At 44.8% G+C, this 22,047-nt stretch overlaps 1 protein-coding gene across 3 annotated transcripts; it reads right to left on the bottom strand.

The window, feature by feature from the left end:
* Window positions 1-20: 20 nt before the first annotated feature.
* Window positions 21-21,984, bottom strand: crocc (ciliary rootlet coiled-coil, rootletin; the record flags this gene model as incomplete). Of its 3 annotated transcripts, none has more annotated exons than XM_080026670.1 (37): window positions 21-916; window positions 1,487-1,660; window positions 2,534-2,665; window positions 4,592-4,792; window positions 4,964-5,113; window positions 5,206-5,430; window positions 5,766-5,981; window positions 6,423-6,586; window positions 6,709-6,829; window positions 6,941-7,104; window positions 8,609-9,035; window positions 9,345-9,512; window positions 9,615-9,774; window positions 9,870-10,108; window positions 10,474-10,617; window positions 10,724-10,858; window positions 11,230-11,409; window positions 11,493-11,662; window positions 12,006-12,133; window positions 12,222-12,415; window positions 12,586-12,816; window positions 13,209-13,355; window positions 13,490-13,634; window positions 14,344-14,526; window positions 14,639-14,838; window positions 15,338-15,535; window positions 15,618-15,704; window positions 16,112-16,202; window positions 16,711-16,938; window positions 17,096-17,202; window positions 17,319-17,484; window positions 17,579-17,670; window positions 17,777-17,860; window positions 17,944-18,135; window positions 19,152-19,294; window positions 19,396-19,522; window positions 21,894-21,984. In XM_080026670.1, the coding sequence occupies 35 exons, from the start codon at window positions 19,284-19,286 to the stop codon at window positions 830-832; spliced, it is 5,865 nt and encodes a 1,954-aa protein (XP_079882796.1). In that variant the 3' UTR covers window positions 21-829. The 3 variants fall into 3 exon arrangements, with proteins under 3 accessions (XP_079882796.1, XP_079882795.1, XP_079882794.1); XM_080026669.1 differs by lacking the exon at window positions 21,894-21,984 and adding an exon at window positions 19,936-19,992 and having other exon boundaries at window positions 1,479-1,660; XM_080026668.1 differs by lacking the exon at window positions 21,894-21,984 and adding an exon at window positions 19,936-19,992.
* Window positions 21,985-22,047: the final 63 nt, after the last annotated feature.

Here is a 22,047-nt window from a genome sequence, read left to right as displayed (position 1 = left end):
GTGCACACGGTGAATTTATTCCCCCGCAGATGGCTCTCATGAGTATTGTCCAAACGAGTTAATACGAGTTAGTTACAGTAGGAACAAAGTACATACAGTATACTTAGTAAGACTAATATTAACTCATTAAAAACAGATAGTGTAAGTGTACCATCATACTGCTTCTGGTCCCTTTTTCAGTCATAAAACAGTCTATACAGTATGTCACCTAATTATCAAAAATCGGAGTCTGTTTCTAAATTAAAATAGTACAGTGCAGCTCCTTCATCACACTCCATTTGTTCATTTCCTGGTACTGGCGTGCAGTGGAGACCTTGCTGACCTTCTATTAATGTCCCTAACTATTAATATAAACGAGGAGGAATCAAGGCCAAACTGCACAACTGGCGGGTTTAGTCCATTTTCTGTCTGGAGGGGGAATCCTGTGGTGAACTTCGTTTTTTCTTCTCGAATAAGAGCAGGAAATATGGCAAGATGTTGAGGAAGGATCAAGTACAGGTGGTTGCCAGTAGTAAGTGGGGCTGCTGGAGTTTTTTTTTAAGCACAGCTGCTTATCTCATCGCTCTGCTCTTACACTCGCCTCCAACTGGCTTAATGCGTGTCAGTTTAAGAGTTTTTCGCTGCACAAAACATTGATCAAATGACAGTGGTGTTCCTTACAGTACAGTGCCGTACAGTACAAAAATACATTTAAATATGTTGAGTTAGATATGAACACTTAAAAAGAATGTTCCTGTGAGTGCATATTGCTTTCAGACATTCGTGATGGACGGATTTTCCCTGGAGTTGGCGTGTTCTGTGCTGGTGCTTGTGGTAGTAAAGCTGCATCTCAGTTTCCTGAGGACAGAAAGGAAGATGGGAGAGAAGGTTGCCGCCGTTTCATCTCTTGTTGCAGCTGCTCCTTCAGGGTGGACACCTGCAGTGACACAGCAGGTGACAACACAGCATTTTAAATTTTGAATAACACTGCAGGTAGACAGGATAATCTTTCTTTACATTTATTTGGTTTGGGCCACAAAGTGTGTTAAAGCAAAATAAAAAATATAAAAATGTTGAGCTGACTGGGTGGGTGGAATTCTTCCATTCCCTGACTTTTATTTATATAAATAACATATTGTTGACATCTCCATGTTTTCATGGTGTAAATGAAACTGTCTTTACTGTACAAGCAGCTTAGGTTAACTACTGTTTATGGTTCATCTCGTTGAGATTGACTGTTGAATTAAAAAATCCTAATGGACACAATGGTAGAGATGGTGGGCACTGTAGATGTAATACCAGCCACCACTAGTTTTACAGCCAACACCCTCTTGCCCTGTGCCAGGGATCGGACCAGCGGCCTCATGTTTATTGAATGGCCCCTCTGTCCTCTAGGCCATCCTATCACCGCCGCTTTAGAATAGAGTCTAAATTGTAAATATCTTTTACACCCCAAATATGCTCAGGGAATACTGTAGATAAATAGAATGTTGCTAAACCTTGGTACCTGCTCCTCCAGGCCTTTGACTCTGTGTCTGTGAGCTCGCTCTCTGGTGCCCAGCGTTCGCTCCACGTCCCTGAAGCTGGTCCTCAGTCTCTCTGACTCCCTCATGGCCTCCTCACGCTGCCTGGCAAAGCTCTCACACAGACTGTGGGCCTGCTCCGTGTCGGCCAGCTGAGTCTGCTCAACACACAAACGCACACACACACACAGATAAATACGAGAGACCAAAAGAGTAACAAAAAGGACAGAAAGTTTGTTTCAACGTTTAAACAAATGAGTGGCTCAGTTCTTTATAAACTTCCAAGATCAAGTAAACCACCAAACAACCATGTTTGAGGTTCAGTGGTGAGTGACTTAAAACCTTGTTTTTCCTGTTTTCAAACAGTGTCAGCCATATTAGATGAGTTGTGCTTTAGGTCCTGCTGTAGGGAAAATCCTGAACATGTGTCAAGCTGATCACCCAGGGGAAATGTTCTAAGACTTACAAACTTTTAATAGAGCAAATGTCACAAATGCCTTGTTGATCACATCTTTGTGCCAACTAACAGCTGTGATTTTTTTATTGGTCTGGAGGAGGTTCTGACACATGGTTGATGTCTGCTGGTGGAGAAACCTCCAACATGCTTAAAGGGGTTCTTGTTCTCCAATTTTCTCTACCCGATTCCAGCTCTATTTTTCCAGCTCTACTTTATTCTGGATCCCAAATTAGCGACCACACAGAAAGCTGTGTGTCTGATGCAGATGGGGAGTTTCAACTTTTCTTTGCACCAGACTGTTAAAGCTCCCAGACTGGTGACACTCTTGTAAGTTTAAGATCCTTTTTTTCTAACAACCAGTTAAAAGCAAGTGTTTGGCTTTGTCCTCCTGTTAAACCTTCCTTTCCCTCACTCTGCAGCAAAGGTGCAAAGCAACAAACAAAACTGTGTTGCCAACTTTCACTGCTACCAGTATATCGATGTAGCTTCTAAACAGTTTTTATTTTTATGACATTATATAAGGCAGGTATAATTTCTGATGTAGATGTCGGTGTGTAGGTTTGACGCTCCCCACCTGCAGCATCAGTATCTGTTGCTGGGCCTCCTGTAGCTCCTGTTCAGTGGTGTTCAGAGAGCGATCCAAGCGGCTTTTCTCTGCAGAAAGCCGCATGCTGCCTTCCTCTGTCTTCAGCTTCTGTCGTTCAACCTAAAGAACCGTGTATTTGAGGACATTTAAATGAGGTCCAATTCAAAAAAGGGCTTTCAATCATACTGTAAGTGTTTTTTATTGACACAATTTAAATGATAACAATGTTTACTCATACAGTATGTAGTGAATATGTACATGGGTTAATTCATTTAAGACTTTATTCTATTCTAAGGTGATTTACTGATATTTGACTCTACAGCGGCAAATGGTGTCAAAACCCCCACACCTTTCTCTGCCTGAAGCCAGGCTTTTGTTTTGTGAATTCACACCTCTATATGTATAATTACGGATTTGAACTGTTCATCAATTTGACCTTCTAAATATTAATAACTTTTTATAGTTATTGATTTAATTATCATCAATTCAATTGATAACATTTATGAGACTGATTTAAGTAAAGCTATCATTTTCTCAATTAACTCTGAGTGGTGCCCCGTTCGAAGTTAAGTTATATTAATTTCTGTTATTTTATTTTATTTTTCTTCATAGCCAAAACAGGAGGAAACTCCTCTCCTTACTTATTGTTTTTTTATGCAACTTACAGACAATCTATGACCTGTAACCACTACAAGTATGACATTTTAGAATCAGATTTTAAAGTTACAATTCATTTTTCCTGTAGCAGGGCTGTACAGTGCGACAGTTTTGATCGCATTTGCTACTGAAATTGATCACGTGCGATGATGAATACGAATCCTTTCGCACTCGTGCGACAGGTTGATAATGAGGAGAGGCTGTCTTTGAAACACAGAGGACAGATGCACAACACTGCTTAGAGGGCTCTACATTAACACTGCGGGTAAATGAGTCTTAGGCAAGTAAGTTATTGAGTCCACCCTCCACTTTGGCTGGTGAAAGATGTGTGCTCGGGATCTGTGTTCGTGCAGCGATTCTAGGTATAAAAACTTCACGGCTTCAACGGCAATTACCGGAAAGAGACGGCACATTACCGCAGTTAAGTTAGCGAGTGTACAAACAGAACATTTCCTGTGCGCCTTCACATTAAAAGCCTGTTACTAGCCAAACGTGAGTTGACTTTTATTTTGAAGCCGCTTTTTTCTAGCTTGAAAGGCAACTCATTCAGCTGCAGCGAGCAGTCAACAGTAGCCTAGTCTATTTAAACAAAGTTTTAAATAAGCCACTGAAAAGCTACTCCCAACACATTCACAACAACCTATTTAATTGATCCTAAATTGTACCAATATGTATACTTGTTTATTTAATAGGCTATGTTTAATGTTTTAAAGTTTGGTTTTAATTAACAGAAGGACATTATAATAATAATTCTGAATCAGCAAAAAATTGCAATTGGCAGGTTAGATTCTTTTTTCTAAATTGCAATCAGTGCACCCCTATTAATTTTTCTACAATTATTACTGCACACACTAGGATATATTAATTGTGAATCTCAAATGAGACCAGGATGACATGCTCAAAGGTAATTAGAGCAAAATGCAAGGGTTAAGGTTATGCAAGTTTTCAATCATAGCCTACTTTGTGTGCTACCAAATTTATTTTTGTGCTACTGAATTTTTTTGCTTGCTAGCACCGGTGCTACCACCTAAAAAAATAAGCGTACAGCCCTGCCTGTAGCCTTCATTTGACCAAAGAATGAGTTCTCCTGTAACACTACTTCAGACAAAAACACTGACCGATAGATAGATAGATAGATAGATAGATAGATAGATAGATAGATAGATAGATAGATAGATAGATAGATAGATAGATAGATAGATAGATAGATAGATAGATAGATAGATAGATAGATAGTTTTATTTTTTAATTGATTTGTGTGTTATGCTCTTTAATATCCAGTCTATGGTCATGCTCTGACCATAAAGCAAATTAACTTTTGCATTTCTGAATTCACAAATGGCTCTTTGTTCAAAAAAGAAAAAGAGGTTTCACATTTGTCGTGCTGACCTTATCCAGTGTGCTCCTCAGTGCATTCCTGTCTTTCTCCAGCCTCACAGCCTGTCTCTCGGCATCTTTTTTCTCTGTCTCCAGCATGGCGACGGCTCGCTGCAGCCCACGCAGTCGCTCCTCTACAGTGGCCCGCTCTGTCTGAGTGGACAGGGCGGCGCGCTGAGCCTCTGCAAGACTGGCTGAGCGCTGACGCAGAGCCTGACAGGGGGAGACAGAGATCAAATTCAAAGACAAAACTCTAAACGTTATGTTATGTATTTGGAGATGTTATACATTATCTATTGGGCTACTTTGGAGTGAAGTCACAGCACACCTACAGCATCTCTCCAGATCTTATAATGTATTTTGCTGAAAGCACATCTCCCTCACCTCCTGGGTGCTGTTCAGCTCAACCTCCAGCTCCTCTCGTCTCTGCTCACTCTGGTTCAGTTCCCCCTGCAGAGCTTCCACGCGCTCAGTGAGAGCAGACACGTTCCTCTTCCCCTCCATTGAGGATGCCCGGGCTTCATCCATTCGTTCCTTGAATGGTACACAGAAATCATCACAACCCTGCCCAGGGCGCTGCATTGTACAAGACAAAAAAAATATTCTTCTCTTTCTGTGTCACTCACCTGTAGGAGCCGTCTGTCCTGTTCGGCTGCACTCAGCGTCTTCTGCAGAGTAGCCAGGTGACTCTGCGTGCTGCTGTGAGACGCTGCTGCCTCCTGGAGGCTCTTTCTGAGGGCAGATGTCTTCTCTTTGATTACAGATTCACCTTCCTGAGCTTTGAGCAGAGCCTGGTTCAGCCTCTCCACCTCTCTCTGCTGCAAAGACACACGGGCTTCTCCTTCTGCCACCTGCAGTTTGGACAAATCAAATCCACGTGTAATCGAGTAATAATTTTTACATTTACTGTACTATAGAGGGAATGTTTTACGGGAAACAACTACCGGGTTGGTACAATTTAAGAGAAAATTGTTCTTTGGCTATGGGTGGCAATATAAGTCGGTCCACCACTTTTGGCCCATACTGAAATATTTTAACAACTATCCAAAGGATTGTCATGAAATAATAAAAATGCATCACAAATATACCTCCAAAAACTGTGAAATATTGAAAGCCAAAACAATCAGATCAAGCTCCCAGGGGCCTGAACATAGAAAAATGGCCTGCAGCATCGAGCTGCCTGTACCTGTTTAAGCAGAGAGTCGTGGCGCTCCTGGGAGGTGTGGCTCTCGGCCTCCCGGTCTCCCACACTCAGTTTGAGCCTCTGCAGCTCCCCCTCCAGACTGCGCCGGCCCAGCTCCACTCGCGTGGCCCGCGCTTCAGCCGCATCCAGTGCCTCACGCAGACGCTTCCTCTCCGACTCCAGGCGCATCTCAGCCGCGCGCTGCTTATTCAACTGATCCTGCAGAGACACGGAGGGAGGACAGATATCACTTGTAATGGCGTATAGAAGAAGAAAGGTCAGCACGACAAATGTGAAACCTCTTTTTCTTTTTTGAACTTTTTTGAACATAGGTTTAGATGGAAGAATTCAGCAGCTGCAACTCATGTCTTGTCTCAGTTACACTTAGTCCTCTGTGTCCCTGCTCTTTTCCGGGTTGTCCAGAAGGTGAATAATTTTTTTGCGTATGGGGGAGCTGACACGGGACACAGCAAGAGGTGTGACACTGTGGTGAGTGTGGCATCTGTTGTTATTACATTCCCCGACTCTAGATATTGTTCTACCTCCTTTGGGTCACGCCATATGGTGATCAGGGCAGATCAGTGGTCCCTGCTGTGCAAGTGACAAATACACAGTGTTTATATACTGTATGTGCACAGGAGTACACAATCCTTCGCCTACCTGTGTGTGTTTCTTATCCGTCTCAGTGGCCTGCACCGCCCGCTCTAAATCCTTCACCCTGTCGCTGAGAGCCCTCCTCTCTCTGTCTCCTCTCCTCACCACCTCCTCCTGTTGCTGGAGCAACATCTGAGTGGCGGTCAAACGCTCGTCCAGTCCACGCTTCACTACAGTCACACACGTAGAAGAAAAAAAACTTGAGTTAAAGATGGCTTTGTGATCACTTTGTGTTTTTCTGGGTTTGTTTTTCTTCTTCTAATACTATAAGTAATAAATCATAATATTTGACCTTCTTGGCATTCCTGTAAGGTGTTTTGTAGCTGAGCGAGTCGACTCTGAGTGCAGTCTCGCTCCCCAGTCAGCTCCTCCAGCTCCCGCTGCAGCAACCCCAGTTGGCATCGAGAGTCATCCTTCAAAAACAGCAATAACCAAAGACTTGAATCAAATACACACAAAAATATCCTTGGATTATTCAGAATATACTGTTTGTGATGGTATAAATGTTTTTCTTATTATTTTACCCGCTCCCTCTGTGCATCACGCAGCTCCTTGAGGAAGTCTCTCAGGTCACTCCGAAGTGTGTCGGGGTCCAGGTCCGTCTGAGAGAGAGGCAGCGATGTATCCGCCCTCTCCGGAGACAGGGCGCCAGAGCCTAACGTATTGTCAGGGGTGCTTACTCGAAATTCTGTCAAAATGCAAAATATAAAGAGTTGTAAGTGCATTATGTATATGTTTGGGGCATTACAATACTCTATTTAAAGCGGCTACGAGTAACATTTAAATATCTTTTAAAAAGCCTCATGTTTCCTCTCATAATCATAAATTACCTTTAACAGCAAACGAGACCATCAGTGCAAAGAAAGACGTTTTTATATAGTTTTTATTGCTGCATTTGATCTGGTCGTACACCCAGTCCGATTTTCTGTTCACGCGTGCATGCTCTATGGTCACATATCCGTATTGGTCACAGATTTCAGTGTGGCGCAGGAACGTGAATTGAGAAGCCTATCCCTCCTGGTGAGGGAAGGGGAGCAGGAGCCTTGTTTGAGACAGTTTGTTTGTCGTCATAATGACTGATAACGGGGCTGAACCATAAAAGAAAAAAAAAGAAAATGCAATGAAGAAAAGCTAAAAGGGAGAGTGATAGTCGGGCGGGAGGGCGTTGCCAAGCAACGTATACACAATTTCACGCAGCGAAACTAGACTGCAGTGTTTACTCCTAAATGAATGAGCGGTAGCCTACTAAAACAAAGTTTACGTTGCCTCACCAGCATCATCAGATGACCATTATTCATCGGAAATAGTCATTATTTACAACATAAACACATTACCTAATTGTGATCCATACTAACTGCCATCTCTCGTTCATTCGCTTTGTGTGAGGACACGGGGACTCGTTCAGCTCCGTGAGAGGTGACAATGCATCAACTCATTGCAATCAGGTGTGTTTAGCACTTACTGGCATTAGTTGATGCTGTGTCACCCATAGACTCACGGAGCCAAAAAGAGTCCGGTGCCCTCACACTTTCAACACACGGACACGCACCATATTGCTTCCTGATTATTTGAATCTTGCACTCCCTGCACGAGCTACAAAACAGCTTCACGACAGCTGGCGTCGTAATAATACTACCGCTTTTGTTCAAAGGTGTCGCCAACGTGCCGACTTACTCGTAGTAGCTTTAATGCATGAAAAAAACTATCAGCTTTACTTTACTTTAGTCGGCGAAAAGGTATCTTCTTTAGGACAGAAAATTCCCTCCCTTATTTTATAATTATTGTTTAATTATTTAATTATTCATTTGGACTTATTTAAAAAAAAATTGATTGTAACATTCCTTTTTTATTGTATCTCATGTGGTTTAATACTTTTTGGCTTGTATTGCTCCGTGCTATTTATGTTTCGTTATTGTGTCCGCCACAGCGTTTGCGTATTTAAGGCTCTCTCTCACTGAGGAAACCCTGAGCAAAACACGTTTTTATTCATTAAAGATATTTTAGTTTTTCACCTTTATTTGATTGATTAGGGCAGAGTTGACATGGGGAGAACTCTACCTGCTCTTAGTTTTAATAAAGTAAAAAGATACCCTGGTTACAATTGAATGCGTCTGATGTGCGGTAGTTTTCTACTTGTAATCCCGATGTATCCTTATGTTTCAAAGGTAAAGCTGCTTGCCTTTATCTGTTACCTTTAGGAGGAGACAGCGAGGAGCGTAGGGGTGAGATGCTGTGGTGGCGTGACATAGAGCCTGGTGAGGTGTTGGTGCTGGCCCCTGGGCTCCTCCCTCGGCCTGCCCTGCCTCCCGCTCCAATGCCCAGGGTTCTGGTCAGCGCCGACTGGACGCTGCTGAGGCGAAACTCCAGGTCCCTCCGTCCGGCCTCTGAGCGGGCCAGCTCTGCCTCTGTGGCGGCCAGCCTGCCCTGGGCCTCGCTGAGCTGCAGGCTGCACTGAGCTGCAGACTCCTGGCCGGCCTGGGCGCGCAGGGCCAGGCTCTTGGCCTCGTCCTGCAGCTTCTTCTCGCAGCCGCGCGCCTCCTGCAGCTGAGCGCTCAGCTCTCTCGCGCAGTCGCGCCAGCCCAACTCGGACTGCTCCAGGCGCTTCTGAGCCACAGAAAGCTGTAAAGAGAGGATAAAAGATTTTTACAATAAATGTATGTAAAGTAATGTAAAGGAAATTACAATACAAGTTTTCTTTTTTTTACAATACTTTATTTATAGATACAGGAGGACAACAGAGGTAAACAGGAGAAAGAAAATATAAAAATAAAAGAAAATATTAAAAAACACAAGACAGACATGGGAGACCTGCTCTTATGGGGGAACATTCCAATGCATCACATAAGCCAACATTTGTATACAATACAACAAAAGCAGGTAATTCATTATAGGAAACATCATGTCAAAGGTTGCAGAGCTGAGCCTCACCTCTTTCTTGAGGGAGTCTCGAGCTGTTTCCGACTCGGTGAACTTCTGCTTGAAGGCGAAGGCCTCTTTCCCTCTCTCCTCCTCTCGTTGCTCCTCCAGCGTCAGGCGATTCTGCAGCTCAGCCACCTCCCTCGCCTTCTGCTCCTTCTCTGCATCCAGGACCTTCAGCTGGAGCCAAGAACACACAACACAACACAGTTGGTCACCCTACACCATAAAGAAAAAACCCTAAAAGAGGTCCAAATGGAGGTGTGAGGGAGCGTGTGCGACCTGTCTGCGGAGCTCCTGGAGTTCTCGGCGTGCTTCCAGCCGTGACCTTTCAACTTCTCTCAGGCAGCTCCTCAGCTCCGTCACCTCCTTCTGAGTGGATGACAGATTCTCCTCCAGCACAGCCAGCCTCTGCTCCTTCTCCTCGCACTGTCGTTTCACACTGAGAAACACCACACACACAAACTCACACATTCAGTGACTACGAAAAAAAACTATTCTGACAAAAGATACTTTCACATGCGTTAAAGCGTTTACCTGATTCTCTCTATTTCGGCACTTCGTAGAGTTTCTCTCAGCTGACTGTTTGATTGGCCCAGAGTATCTTTCTCCTTGGTGACATCAGCAAGGCTGCGCCGCAGCTCCGTCCCCTCTCTCCTGTAGTTTTCCGCCGTGTCCTGAGTTTGGTTGAGACGTCGTTCAGTGTCTGACAGTTCCCGCCTCAGCTGGTCTCGACTTGCCTCGTTAGCCGAGAGAGCAGCTCTGCTCTGGTCCAGCTGGAGGGCAGAAATCATGCGTGGTACAAGCTGACGTAACCGGACAGCATCACAGTCTGGTGAATGATCTCATAATGCCCCACGGTAAGGTCTGTTTTCCATTTTCCTAGATCACAGGACTGAACATGTTTTTCACTAAAAGTTTAGATCTTGTTGTCACTGGGGGAAGTGCTATGTTTGGTGGAGATCCCGGAACTTTAATTTCCAGACAAGGGCATGTTTGAACATATTTATTATTTTGTGACAATGAATGTACTAACACTAGCACACATATCTCATGATCATCTATCACTACTCGTATGTTGATGCAGTCTCTGGTTTTTACTGCATCACTTTCATACTCTCACTTGTATTGGGTCATCTACCTCTTTCAGAGCGACATCAGAGCGTGACTGAAGATCAGCACAGGTCTCTCGTAGGCCACCGAGTTCCCTCTCATGAATGGAGGCCGTCTCCTCAAGCTGAGAGCGAAGCTCCATCAGCTCGCTGGTCAAAGCCCCCACTCTGATCTGTGTAAAAACAACAAAACAGAAAAGCTATTTAGTTAATCTGCATTCTGCTTTTGTGTTAGACGAGGGGGAGGATAACTCAACAATAACAACAACAGGAAGTCACCTGCTCCTGCTCTTTGTAATGGTCCGCTTCTCTGGACATCCGCTCGGCCTCCAGGACTGCAGCTGACAGCTCAGTCTGAAGGGAGGACACCCTGTCAGACAAAACAGTTTTTTCTGTCTCCTTCAGAGAAAGGGCCTGGGAAGAGAAAAAAGGTCTCGTCAACAAAGAAGTTGAATTTACAACAGATGTTCCACAGTTGAGCCACACTTTCTCCATACTCTATCTAATGACACAACATTACAGGGAAAGGCTGGACAATATGATTGAAACTATGGCGACCACCGTCACTTAGAAAAAGTAATTGATGCATAAGTGCAATGTGCAGGTATGCAACGATTTCACAAAAGTGCGCCCGCTTGTCGCTCTGCCTGTCTCCCTATCTCTCCACTCGCCTCTCATTGAGAATGTATGACCAGGGGCGTCAATCGCCCCCCACCTGAAAAAGCTTCTATCATGATTAATATGAAGATTCCGCAGCGATGCAGAGGCCTGAACCCAGATCAGACCTGTTGTTTCTCTGTCTCCGCCTGCAGCAGACTCTGATCTCTGTCGTGCTGGAGGCTCCTCAGTTCATCCTGCAGCTCTTCTCTGTCTCTCTCTGCTCTGTGGAGCTGATCCTCCGCCTCCTGCCTGCGTCTCCTCACAATGGCCTCGTGCTCCATCAGCAGGCTGTGCCGCACAGCTTCCTGTAAAACCAAATGTGGGTTAATAAAGAGTATTCAGCATCAACAGAGAGAATGTAAAAATGCTTCATGCTGAACCTCCTGACCTTTTCTGAGACCAGTCTCTCCACCTCCTCCTGATGTTCAGAGATGGCCTGATGCAGAGCCTGCTGGGCCTCCAGCTGTATGGCGTTTAGCGTCTGAGCCAGAGCTTGTTTCTCCCTGTCAGCCTGGGCCGACACAGTCTCCATGTCTGAGCGTACACGCCTCAGCTCAGCTGGAAATCCCATCCAGGAAGACGTCCAAAAGAGGGGAAACAAAGGACTCAATCATTAGGTTCCCATTCTGTCATTTTACAGTATTTTCTATTTAAGGTGGAGAACACTTATTGGTGCTGAAAAACAGTGTTAATACACAGCCTAGCCTCTATAAACAAAGGGGATCCACCATAGCTAGCAACATGCCCGTTTACAGAGCATAGGCTGTGTATATAACTGAATTTTTTTTTGACAACAAGCTTCTTTAGAATCGCTGACTCTACCTTTAAACTAAACATCTTCAGTTCGGCTCTAACAGATGCATAATTGTGTTATAACTGCTTCCACATATTTGTCACTCACCTGCTGTAGTCTCGCAGCGGACTCGAAGACTTTGGTTCTCAGTCTCCAGCTGCTCCATACGAGACTCCACTTCACCCAGCTGCTGCTGCACCTCAAACAGACTGGTCTCCAGGGATTCCCGCTCCGACCTGCAGGGTCACACAAACCAACACAAAGTTACAAGCACGGACCAGAGGCAAGGAAATGCACGCGTCACCGACACTCGATGATACACACCGGAACGCGCCCAGCTCCTCTGACAGCGCACTGTTTTCTCTCTCGGAGGCCGTCAGCTGGACCACCAGAGCCGCTTTGTCCCGAGCCAGTTCTGCCCGGCTGCGTCCGGCTTCCTCCAGAGCATCCTCGCTCCTCTGGCCCTCTCCTCTGGCAAGACTCAACTCTGATCCCAGGGATGTCACCTCACCACAAAGCTGTGAGTGAGAAGAAAGGACATTTAAAAAAACATGTGTAAACTGGACGGCTGCTTTCTGCCTGATCTATACAAGGCTGTATCTGCATAAGAAGCTTCTTCCAAATAAGGCACTTTTAACAGGCTAATAAATATTCTTCTAATGATATGGTCGTAGAATCTGTCGCATACCTGACTGACTTTCTCCTGCAGCTTAAGCCTGTCGGCCCTGAGACTGTGGAGCTCTGCCTCCATCCCCGCCCGGCTGAGCTCCAGGTCCTGCAGTGTCTGGTGCAGCATGATGCGCGCTGAGTCCAGCTCCAGGCGCTCCTGCTCCAGACGCACCAGCTCATCCCTGATGGTCAACCTCTCCTGTTCAGCCTCACGTCTCTGAGCATGCAGGAGCACCTTCTCCTTCTCTAGCTTGGAGGCAGACGGAAGAGTGAGACGTCAATAAAGACGGGGACAAATTGCATTGAACTATTCTGTGATGCTGGTCTTCTTATGCACAATAATACCATACCACTACATTAATTTTTTTCACATTCAACATAATGAATGCCCTCAAGGTGCCCTTGAGACTACAGTAATTTTCAAGAAGGCTTCAAGACATGCAAAAAAGAGATAAGGGACCTGTGTTATGCAGCCAAAAAAGGAGCAATGTATCCAGATTTTTGCTCCAATTTTGTGTGTAGCCACTTGGAAAAAGTTTTAAAAAAAAACACTTTAGCCAAGGTTATCTGAAATGTTATATGGATTAGTTATTTTCAGGCACACAGAACCCTTTAAGAAATCCATTCCTTGAAAATGACTACCTGTAGAATGTAGATGTTAAGGTCAACTTTGTCTTGGGCCAGGCCTTCAGTCATGCTTCCCATCTTGGCCAGAGAGTCCCTGAGACCTGCTTCCTCAGACTGCAGCTTGTTGAGCAGCAGAGAGAGCTCAGAGTTACTACTCTCAGCCTGTGGGGGGCGAGAGGGGGGGTGGGGGGGAGGGGGTGTTAACGAGGTGTAATAGGTCGAGGTCAGGCATAACACGAGAACACAGAATATGAACTCTGCAAAGCACAAACGAGCACACGTTGTCTTTTTCTTACGCGAATAAGGGCTTCTGAGAGTTGGGCTTTCTCTCGCTCCAGCAGCTGCCTCTCAACCTCCCCCTGCTGGTGAGTCTCCCTGGCCACAGACAGCTCGCCACGCTGAGTGGAGGCTCGACACTCGCTCTGATCCCACTGCTTCTGCCTGCAGCAAAACCATAACAGAACATTTTAGGACGAGAGAGGGTAAGCCTGTGTGTGGGTTCAACTTTAAAGTGTATACATTCGCGTAAGCTTTATGGCTCAGTGATTTTTTTTCCCACTGTTTAATTTTCTTACAGTTTAATTTCAGTTTCTCAGTAAATCGTTCTGAATTTCAGCTGAAAAAGACACTGTCTAACTTGCTGCAACTTTTCGGTGCCAAACCTTCCTCAGGCAAACAAATACAGATGCCTGATGAAGGTTTAGCTGAGAAACATTGCAGCAAAGTTGGACAGTCTGCGGGAGTCTACTTTCTTTATGAGGTTTTCTCTTCGCTCTCCTACGCACCTGTCTCTAGAAACAGGTGTGCAAAGTATTTTCCCTAGCTGGCAGTTCTGACAAATAGGAAATTAATTTCATAGTGTCAAAGGCATCAGGGGAGCACTGCTATGGTGCTTTGGATAAATAAAAGTTTTAAAATCAGATCTGTTCAGCAATGTTTGGGGCTTGTTGGAGAAGAAGATCAGAGAGCTTTAGAGGTAGAACGAACGTGTCAGACGGAGGGGTTTGGCAGTAAATGAGGAAGAAGATCCCTAACACAGATCTCCTAAATGCCTTCCTGTGACCATATGCATAGTGTGTTGGCTGCACAAGACATTGTGGATTACTGTCCCATTGCATTCACTTAATCACAAATTAACCGGCCTCCTTACATCCTCTGTGTCTCTGCCTTGGCCCGGTCTCTCTCCTGAATGGCTGCCTCCTTCTCCTCCCTCTCGTGCTCTCGCTCTCTCTGCGTGGACGCCACGCTCAGCTGAAGCTTCTCACAGTCCATCTGCAGGATCTGGTTGCTGCCCTGCGCTGCCTGCAAACTTTTCTCCAAGCTCAGTTTCTCACTGCAATGTTTTAAGGTGTGTGTGAAAGGAGGACAGTTAGAGTTACCTACACTACAAACTTTGGGAATTAGAAGCAGATTGTTAAGATGTGGTATAATTGTGACTGTGAAACCTGCTCATGGTGTCTCTCTCCAGCTTCAGCCGCTCCTTTTCTCTCTGCGTGGTCTCCCTCTCTCTCTGAGCTCCGTCCCTCTCTCTCTGGAGAGCTTGGTTTCTCTGTTCAGCCTCTCTTTTAGCCGAATCACTCTCTGAGAGTTGCTTCCGCAGCTGTTGCATGGAGGACTGCACAGAGAGTAGGCGCCCTCGGACATCCTGAAAAACACAGTGGAGTCACAAACCTTTACTGATATCTATCCATGTGTGGGCATTTTTCCCCCCCAGATTTTCAGATATCCATCTCCTCGGATGCCTCCTTGCTGATACAATGTAAGTGAATGGAGTTTAATTTGCAGAACTATTTGTGATTTCTCAAGTAAGTAGTTTTCCTGCTGTACTTAAATGGAGGCAGGAATACCATACACATACAGTATATCTAGGCAATCCAAAGCAAAACTAGCAGCATGATACCACTGAATATAAGTGAGAATATAGGTTTGCTTAAAGTGTACAGAGTAATTTTGATCGTTTATATATCCAAATCTTCTCAATACATGTGCATCAAACACAGCACAACATTACCGATGTGCCATTTTTCCGAAACAATGACAGTAATGGAATAAAATTAAATCAACCAGTGAACGGTGTATACTACATGGGCAAGGTGGGTGATTCTTTAACACATAGAGAGGGTTTTAAAAAATCGACGTTTCACCTGCAGCTGTAGTGTCTTGTTTGTGACTGCAGAGCGTAGAGCAGACAGCGCCGCCTCAGAAAGTGGAGCCAGCGAGGAGGAGGGCCGAGAAGGGGAGGACGCCCGGCGAGGGGAGGAGGAGCGAATCAACGCCAGCAGTGGAGCCCCAGAGTTGTCCTGGTCGGCCTCTGACGATGATTCTCCATCTGAAGTAACCGTCTATAAATATCCAATGGAAAAAAACTGAGTATCTCTCTCGTCTCGGCGATACCAAGTCAAGCCCATGCGTTTAGCTGTTTACCTGAGCGATGTCCCGCAAAGTGTCCAACAGTGTCTCAGTGTGAGCTTTCATAATCTGCATTTCGGTCTCGTCATGACCGCTACGCTCCTGAAAGGAAAAGGAAAACAATAAATTGCAGGAGGGAAATGAATGCAGCTGATATATAATGTCATAAATAATGTACAGCCTCAAAGGATATAGTTGGCATGTTCCTAAATGTTCTTATTGTCAACCAATCCCATGAAAATAATCCTTGGAAACAGGTGAACATTACATAACCTAGGTTAATTTTTAAACAAGGCGAAAATAAATGCCTCAAATAGACACTGTAGTTATTTTAACAGGGATAAAATAGTATTGTTGGGGACTACTTACAGCCGCAGATTGATACACACTTGGAGAAATGTTGCGGATTAAGCACAGCAGGGTGGTGTAACAGGATAAACAACAGAGTGTGTGTTCAGGGTAATAAGGGAGCGTTCAACAGAGTTCAATGATTGTGTTCTAAATCTCACCTCAAGCCTCCTCATCAGAACGACAATGTCCCTGTCTCGCTCTTCAATTTGGCCTTTCAGTCTCTCTCCCTCTCGCACCGACTCAGACAACCTGAAAGTTTAAACGAAAGGGACCATTAAAAAAAAGCATCCATAGTGAAAGACAGTTCTATTAAATTTAAATCTTTAATACCTTGCCCACCTTGTCCTCCTTTCTTTTGTTTTCTTTTTTTAGTACTCATTCATTTATCTTAATTATTTATTTTCATCATTAATTAATTATCTGATTGGATTTTTATTTGTATAATTCTTATTTATTTTGTTATTTATTTATCTTTTACTTCTTTTTCTTTAGCGCAGTTTACTTTAATGATTAACTTGCAACCAGACTATGTACGCATTACATTTTATTTTCTTGCTTTAAAAAAATATCAAACTTGTTTGAATAATTTACTCCAATTATCCTTCAATGCAGAGCCAATGTTCATTGTTACTGCTTTCTGAAAAAAAAAAAAAAACCCTGATGAAAAAAGGCATACTGTATATAGCCTTCATACAATGTTGTTTTAATTGAGAATGGCCTGACCTGATTTAAAGATCTAATGAATGCATTCACCGACCTGACGTTGAGGCCACTTCTCTCTGCGTCTGTTCTGGTCTGAAGATTCATCACCTCCGCCACTCGTTCTCTCAGCTGCGTCTCCAGCTGAAGCCGCAGAGCTTTCTCCCTCTCGAGGGCCAGGGCCGCGCCCCCCTCCCGGCTGTGCAGCGCTGCAGACACACTCGCACAGGACAACTGAGCGGAGTGGGATGACCGAGCCAACTCGTTACGCATCTCCGACAAGTCCCTGAGATTAAGAGGGAGATTGACAGGGATGGCGAGATGTTAATGTGCTTAATGCCATTTAATGTGCTTCTGTGTGGCCATTGAGATAAACTCAAATAAGAAAACACAGGCAGATTACTATGATTTGGGAAACAGCTGTACACGTGTGGGATCTTAACCTTTCTGTGGCGCTCTTCAGTTCACTCACATGCCTCCGAAACCCGACCACTTGCCGCCACAGCATCAGCAGTCGGCTGTGCTCGCTACTGAAGTAACTGTGGAAAGACTTGGGAAAAAAGAGGGGGGAGACAATAACACAAATTACAAATAAATGATGGTGACATTATTCCCTCTATGAAAAATGTTTCAGTGCTTTCATATAAGCATCCCTCTCTCTCCCACCTCCTCTTCTCTCCTCCAGTCAGACTCCTTTTGATCCAGTTCCTCCCGGGCTTTGGTCCAATCAACAGTGAGCCTGCGGATGTCCTGGCTGAGAGCCTCGTTGGCCAAACTGGCCTGCTCCAGCTGCTCTCTCAGCATGGCATTCACCGCAGACAAACTGCTGCTCCTGAAACCACGACAAGAGGGAAAAACAAATGACGCAGATCGTACAAAAACAACAAGACAAAGTATGTGACATCTATCATGTCCTCTCACGTTACCTCTGTTGCTCTTCCTCCAGACGGATTAAGGCGTCCTCAAGGTTGCTGCTCGGGTCGTCTTGATGGCCGCCATTTGATGTTTCACTGTGGCTCTAAATGAAAGGATGTCATAGGGTAGAATTGATATGAAGTGTAATTTCTGGACAGTGTACAAGTACAGCTTTCCTACAGTGATCAAAATCAATAAATGCCACTCACGCTCAGCCTATGCTTCTCCAACTCTGAGGACTTATCCTGCAGCATGTGCTCTAGATCCCCACACCTCTTCTTGTACTGAAGCACCTGAGGAGCAGGAAAACTTTTACTGGCGGCTTGTAACCCCTCGATGGACACAACATATTTAAACATGACTCCAACAATCTTACCTTGGCCTGCAGCTTCTGCACCAGCTGCGCCTGCCTCTGCTGGCCCTCCTGGTAGGCAGTGAGTTTACGCTTGTAGGCCGCCTGCTCGTCATCCAGCCGCCGGCGCAGGTCAACATTCTGCTGCGGCAGGCTGCGCGACTCTGGCGAATCGTGGTCCCCGTCTCCCGTCTCAAAACGTAGCGTCTGCTCCAGCTGTGGGTTTTATGAACAGTATAGGAGGCAGTGGGTGATGTTGACAGTAAATTCACACAAACATGCTTTTGAATATGGCCATACATGGCATTAATGGCACAGCGAATATGAACAGATGATTCCCCCTCAAGAATCTTGGTTCCATAACAATGGAGTGAAGTAAATGCATTGATTATTAATAAACCAGCCACAGATGATGATTTCCCTTTCAAATGTATTTAATGTTGCCCCTCATTGTTTTAGCCCACAGTATTTTTAAATACTTTTGCTTAACTGCTCATCATAACTGCAAGAGTAATAGAGTCTTTCTGAATCCTCCTAAACTCTATCCAGCAAAAAGAATTGCAGTGTCCCTTTGTAGAGCAACTATCGATTAGATCCTAAAATCCACTCCATTTCAAACCGGTTGCTGCGAACTTTCTATTGGTTTTTCACACTGATTTGTCGTAGAGAGCAGCCTACACGACAGTTCAACACTTATTTATAGTCATTAATACAAGATAATAAATAATCTTTTTCTTAACATAACTTAAGTTCATCTGAGCTGTTATTTTGGCTTTGGAATGCAGACTTGAGTGTTTGCTTTAAGGAGGTTCATCCCAAAATGAGATAGGGCGCCCACCCACCACCACTACACCCCCTCTCGTCTGCACTGAAGCCCCTGTTTACAGTCGCCCTGGGTGACAGGTGCCATGGCAACATTCCACTTCAGTTCATTCCAGCCCCCCCATCACCTGGGAGACTGAAAAAATCTCAAACAAAAGAAAGACCCAAGAAAATTCTGAAATGGGGAAAGTGCCACACCATTCCCAGGCGTTTCGAAAGTGTTTAGCGTCTTTTGATTTTTAACACAAAGATGGTGGACATTGGTATAGAAACCATGATATCTCACAATCACATCTAGTGTCTCTCTCAGTTGTAGGCTATCCAAGCTCAAGCTTCCTATTCTGTCCTCCTTGTCTCCAGTGTTGTCCCCATGAACTGCATATAAAAGAGTGTTGTTGTCTTTGCCTCACCCTCTCACTTATCGCACCGTACTTGATGGCGAGCTCGTCTCGGTCAGCTCGGCTGTGTGCCAGCAGATCCTCCAGCCTCGCCAGCTCAGCCTGCAGCACCCGGTTCTCCTCCTGGAGGGACATGACCGAGGACATGGCTCCGGCTGTCCCAGAGACAAGGGGCAGACAGACGCAACGATCAGGCAAATAAACACACTTGATAGACTACTATGGAATAGAAGCGAGTATACTGTGGCAAACTCACTGTCGTCGTTGAGGTTCTTTGTGACAATCTCTCGCACTCGAGCTGGTAGGCATGTAGGGGGGGCATCCGCTGAAGGGCCCCGCACGGTCAGCCTCTTCTCCTCAGACAAAACGCTCTCCTCCAGCCTCTGCATGGTGAACACAACACAGACATTTTGGATTCTAACCTTTGAGACCTTTTGTGAGTCAAAAGAAAACAACACAAATTAAAGCCCCCCAGCCAATAAAGAGTAAGCCTACACAGCTCAATTTACAGGCAGACAACAAGGCATGATAAAATTAGTTATCATGATGATGATGATGATGAAGAAGACGATGATGATGATGATGATGATATGTTTGGAAAGTGCCACAAGACCAGATGGTGCCACAGCTCATTTAGGCTATTCAGTAGTCCAAAACTGCTGCGCAATGAAAACAGAAGCAACAAACAACAAGCACCTACAGTAGGCTACATAAGCCAGCAGCTTTACTTGTCACATCACACACACCAGTGCCTTAATAAGCGATGGGGGACGGAGGAAGGCCCGGTCCACCTCACCTGAATCACGGACTCCAGTTTGTTGGAGTCGGTGTCTGAGTTTTCCGCAGCGCTCATCGCAGTGGATATTTAAAAACCTCCTGCGGATAGGATTAAATCCGAATTAACGCTTCGTCTCCACGCGCGCCATACTGTCGTCTTTTGGCTTTCCACAGATAGAGAAGAAAAAAGGAAAGAAAGTTTCACACAACCTGGAGTTGGTTGTGTGTGCTGCTGCTGGAAGCGACAAAGTTTGGACACAGGGGGAGCAGAGTGCGTCTGTCCTCCTCCGGTCCAGACGGGCAGAGATTGAGGACAGCAGCAGGATTAGCAGGTTTAAAACGCACACCCCTCCACCTCCACTCTCACTGCGCGCATGCACACTACAGACGAGACACTGCTATTCAGCTGCGCGACAAAGAGAAGCCCAAGTAAAACTTTAATAGCCCTCACCCTAAAGGACAAAAACCTAAACTTTTTTTACGAGGTAAGGATAGACATTTAGAGAAGGAAAGGTGTCAGTAGAAAGACCATATTTAAAAAATATATATCTATGAAATGTCAGTTAATTAAGAATTGGTAAATCATCTTAATGTTGCGTCAAATAACTCAATGATACATTGCTAGTAGGGCCTATCCCACTCAGAATCAACACAACCCCTTTAGCTTCATCTGCAGGGCCAGATCAATCAGCTATAGGCGCCCCAAGGGGCAAAAAGTAAGCTGCAGGCCCCATGTGCTCCCAAACATAGTTTGGCCATAACACGATTATGATTAATTTATTTTTCTTATTAACAATGTAGCCTATAAAATGACAATGTGAAAATGAATAGGCTAACTATCTAAACTAACTACTGTAGCAGTCTATTTAGGTCTCTAATTCTCTCTTCACTTTTGTGCAGCACGTTAAACACACATTAATAATCGACAAGTTCCCAACACCAATGGAGGCTTAAAAACATATTAATATCTGACCCTGACTCTGATTTTGTAGTTGTGAAACATTTTGGAAGTGAAATATTTAGTTTATGTCTGACATGTGAATCTATGTTGACACAAGCATTAAGCATGCGGGGTTGTTAGATGCACTGCCTGGTGTTTGGATTGTCATAGTTACAGACAAAAGGGTCATTGTGTCAATACCAGACCCCCACAACTCTTTCTTAACACACACACACACACACACACACACACACACACACACACACACACACACACACACACACACACACACACACACACACACACACACATTATGTAGCTGCTTTTCAGCCCTTTTTGTTTTGTTTTGTCATGAAATGAATCATGGCCATAAGACAGAAGTGTTTACTCTCCCCAACTGACCTGTCAGTAGGCTATGCTATAGGCTATGCTGGCACTGATTTCAGTCACCTGTTGATATTTCATCTCCACACTGGAGTTCAGTCTCTTGCTGTATTCCTTTTTTTTTTATTTTTAAAGCAGCCTAGATGTTTGAATCCAAATTTGACAGCTGAATAAATAATATGATGATCTATAATCAGGAATCATCTACAGTTAGGCTACTTCCGCTTTCATTCTTAAACACTTCATTTTGTGCAAAAAATGAACCAAGGTTATGTTTAACCTCACCAACCCAACACCAACCAACCCCTTTGCTTTTAGCCCAACGAAATACATCCATGGGGACACGCCTAAAGTTTTCAAAGTCTGTAGTTGGAGGCGGGAGGAGGAGGAGGAGGAGGAGGAAGAAGGAGGGGGTAGGCTACTGTGCAGCATCCGAGCTCAATAAACTGATCCTGATTTAGGAGTTGGTAGCCTATTACACATAGTTGGTAGGCTATATACAATTATTACACAGCAACAGAGACTGGTACCCACAAACACAAACAAGGCGCTGCTGTGGAAGCAACAGCCTACACTGCACGCCTTAAATAGCGAGATATCAACACTAAGTGCCAGCAGTGGAAACATCCACTTCCCTGTTCGATATGGCTCACCTCGAGGGATCGACGTAATGGGCCTCATCCCGCCCTGCCTTCATTCTCCTGAGCCGACTGTAGGCTGTAGGACCACAGAGTCAGAAACAAACCCAATCCAAAGCCGTTAGAAATGTATAATCCGCTGCTTGCAAGCGCTGTGGTCTTCCTCTGA

The sequence above is a fragment of the Ammodytes marinus genome (assembly GCF_949987685.1).
Source record: "Ammodytes marinus genome assembly, chromosome: 4".
In the NCBI taxonomy this organism is placed as follows: Eukaryota; Metazoa; Chordata; class Actinopteri; order Uranoscopiformes; family Ammodytidae; genus Ammodytes; species Ammodytes marinus.
The sequence above is the reverse complement of the archived record's forward strand: the minus strand, read 5'-3'. Positions and strand labels throughout refer to the sequence as shown.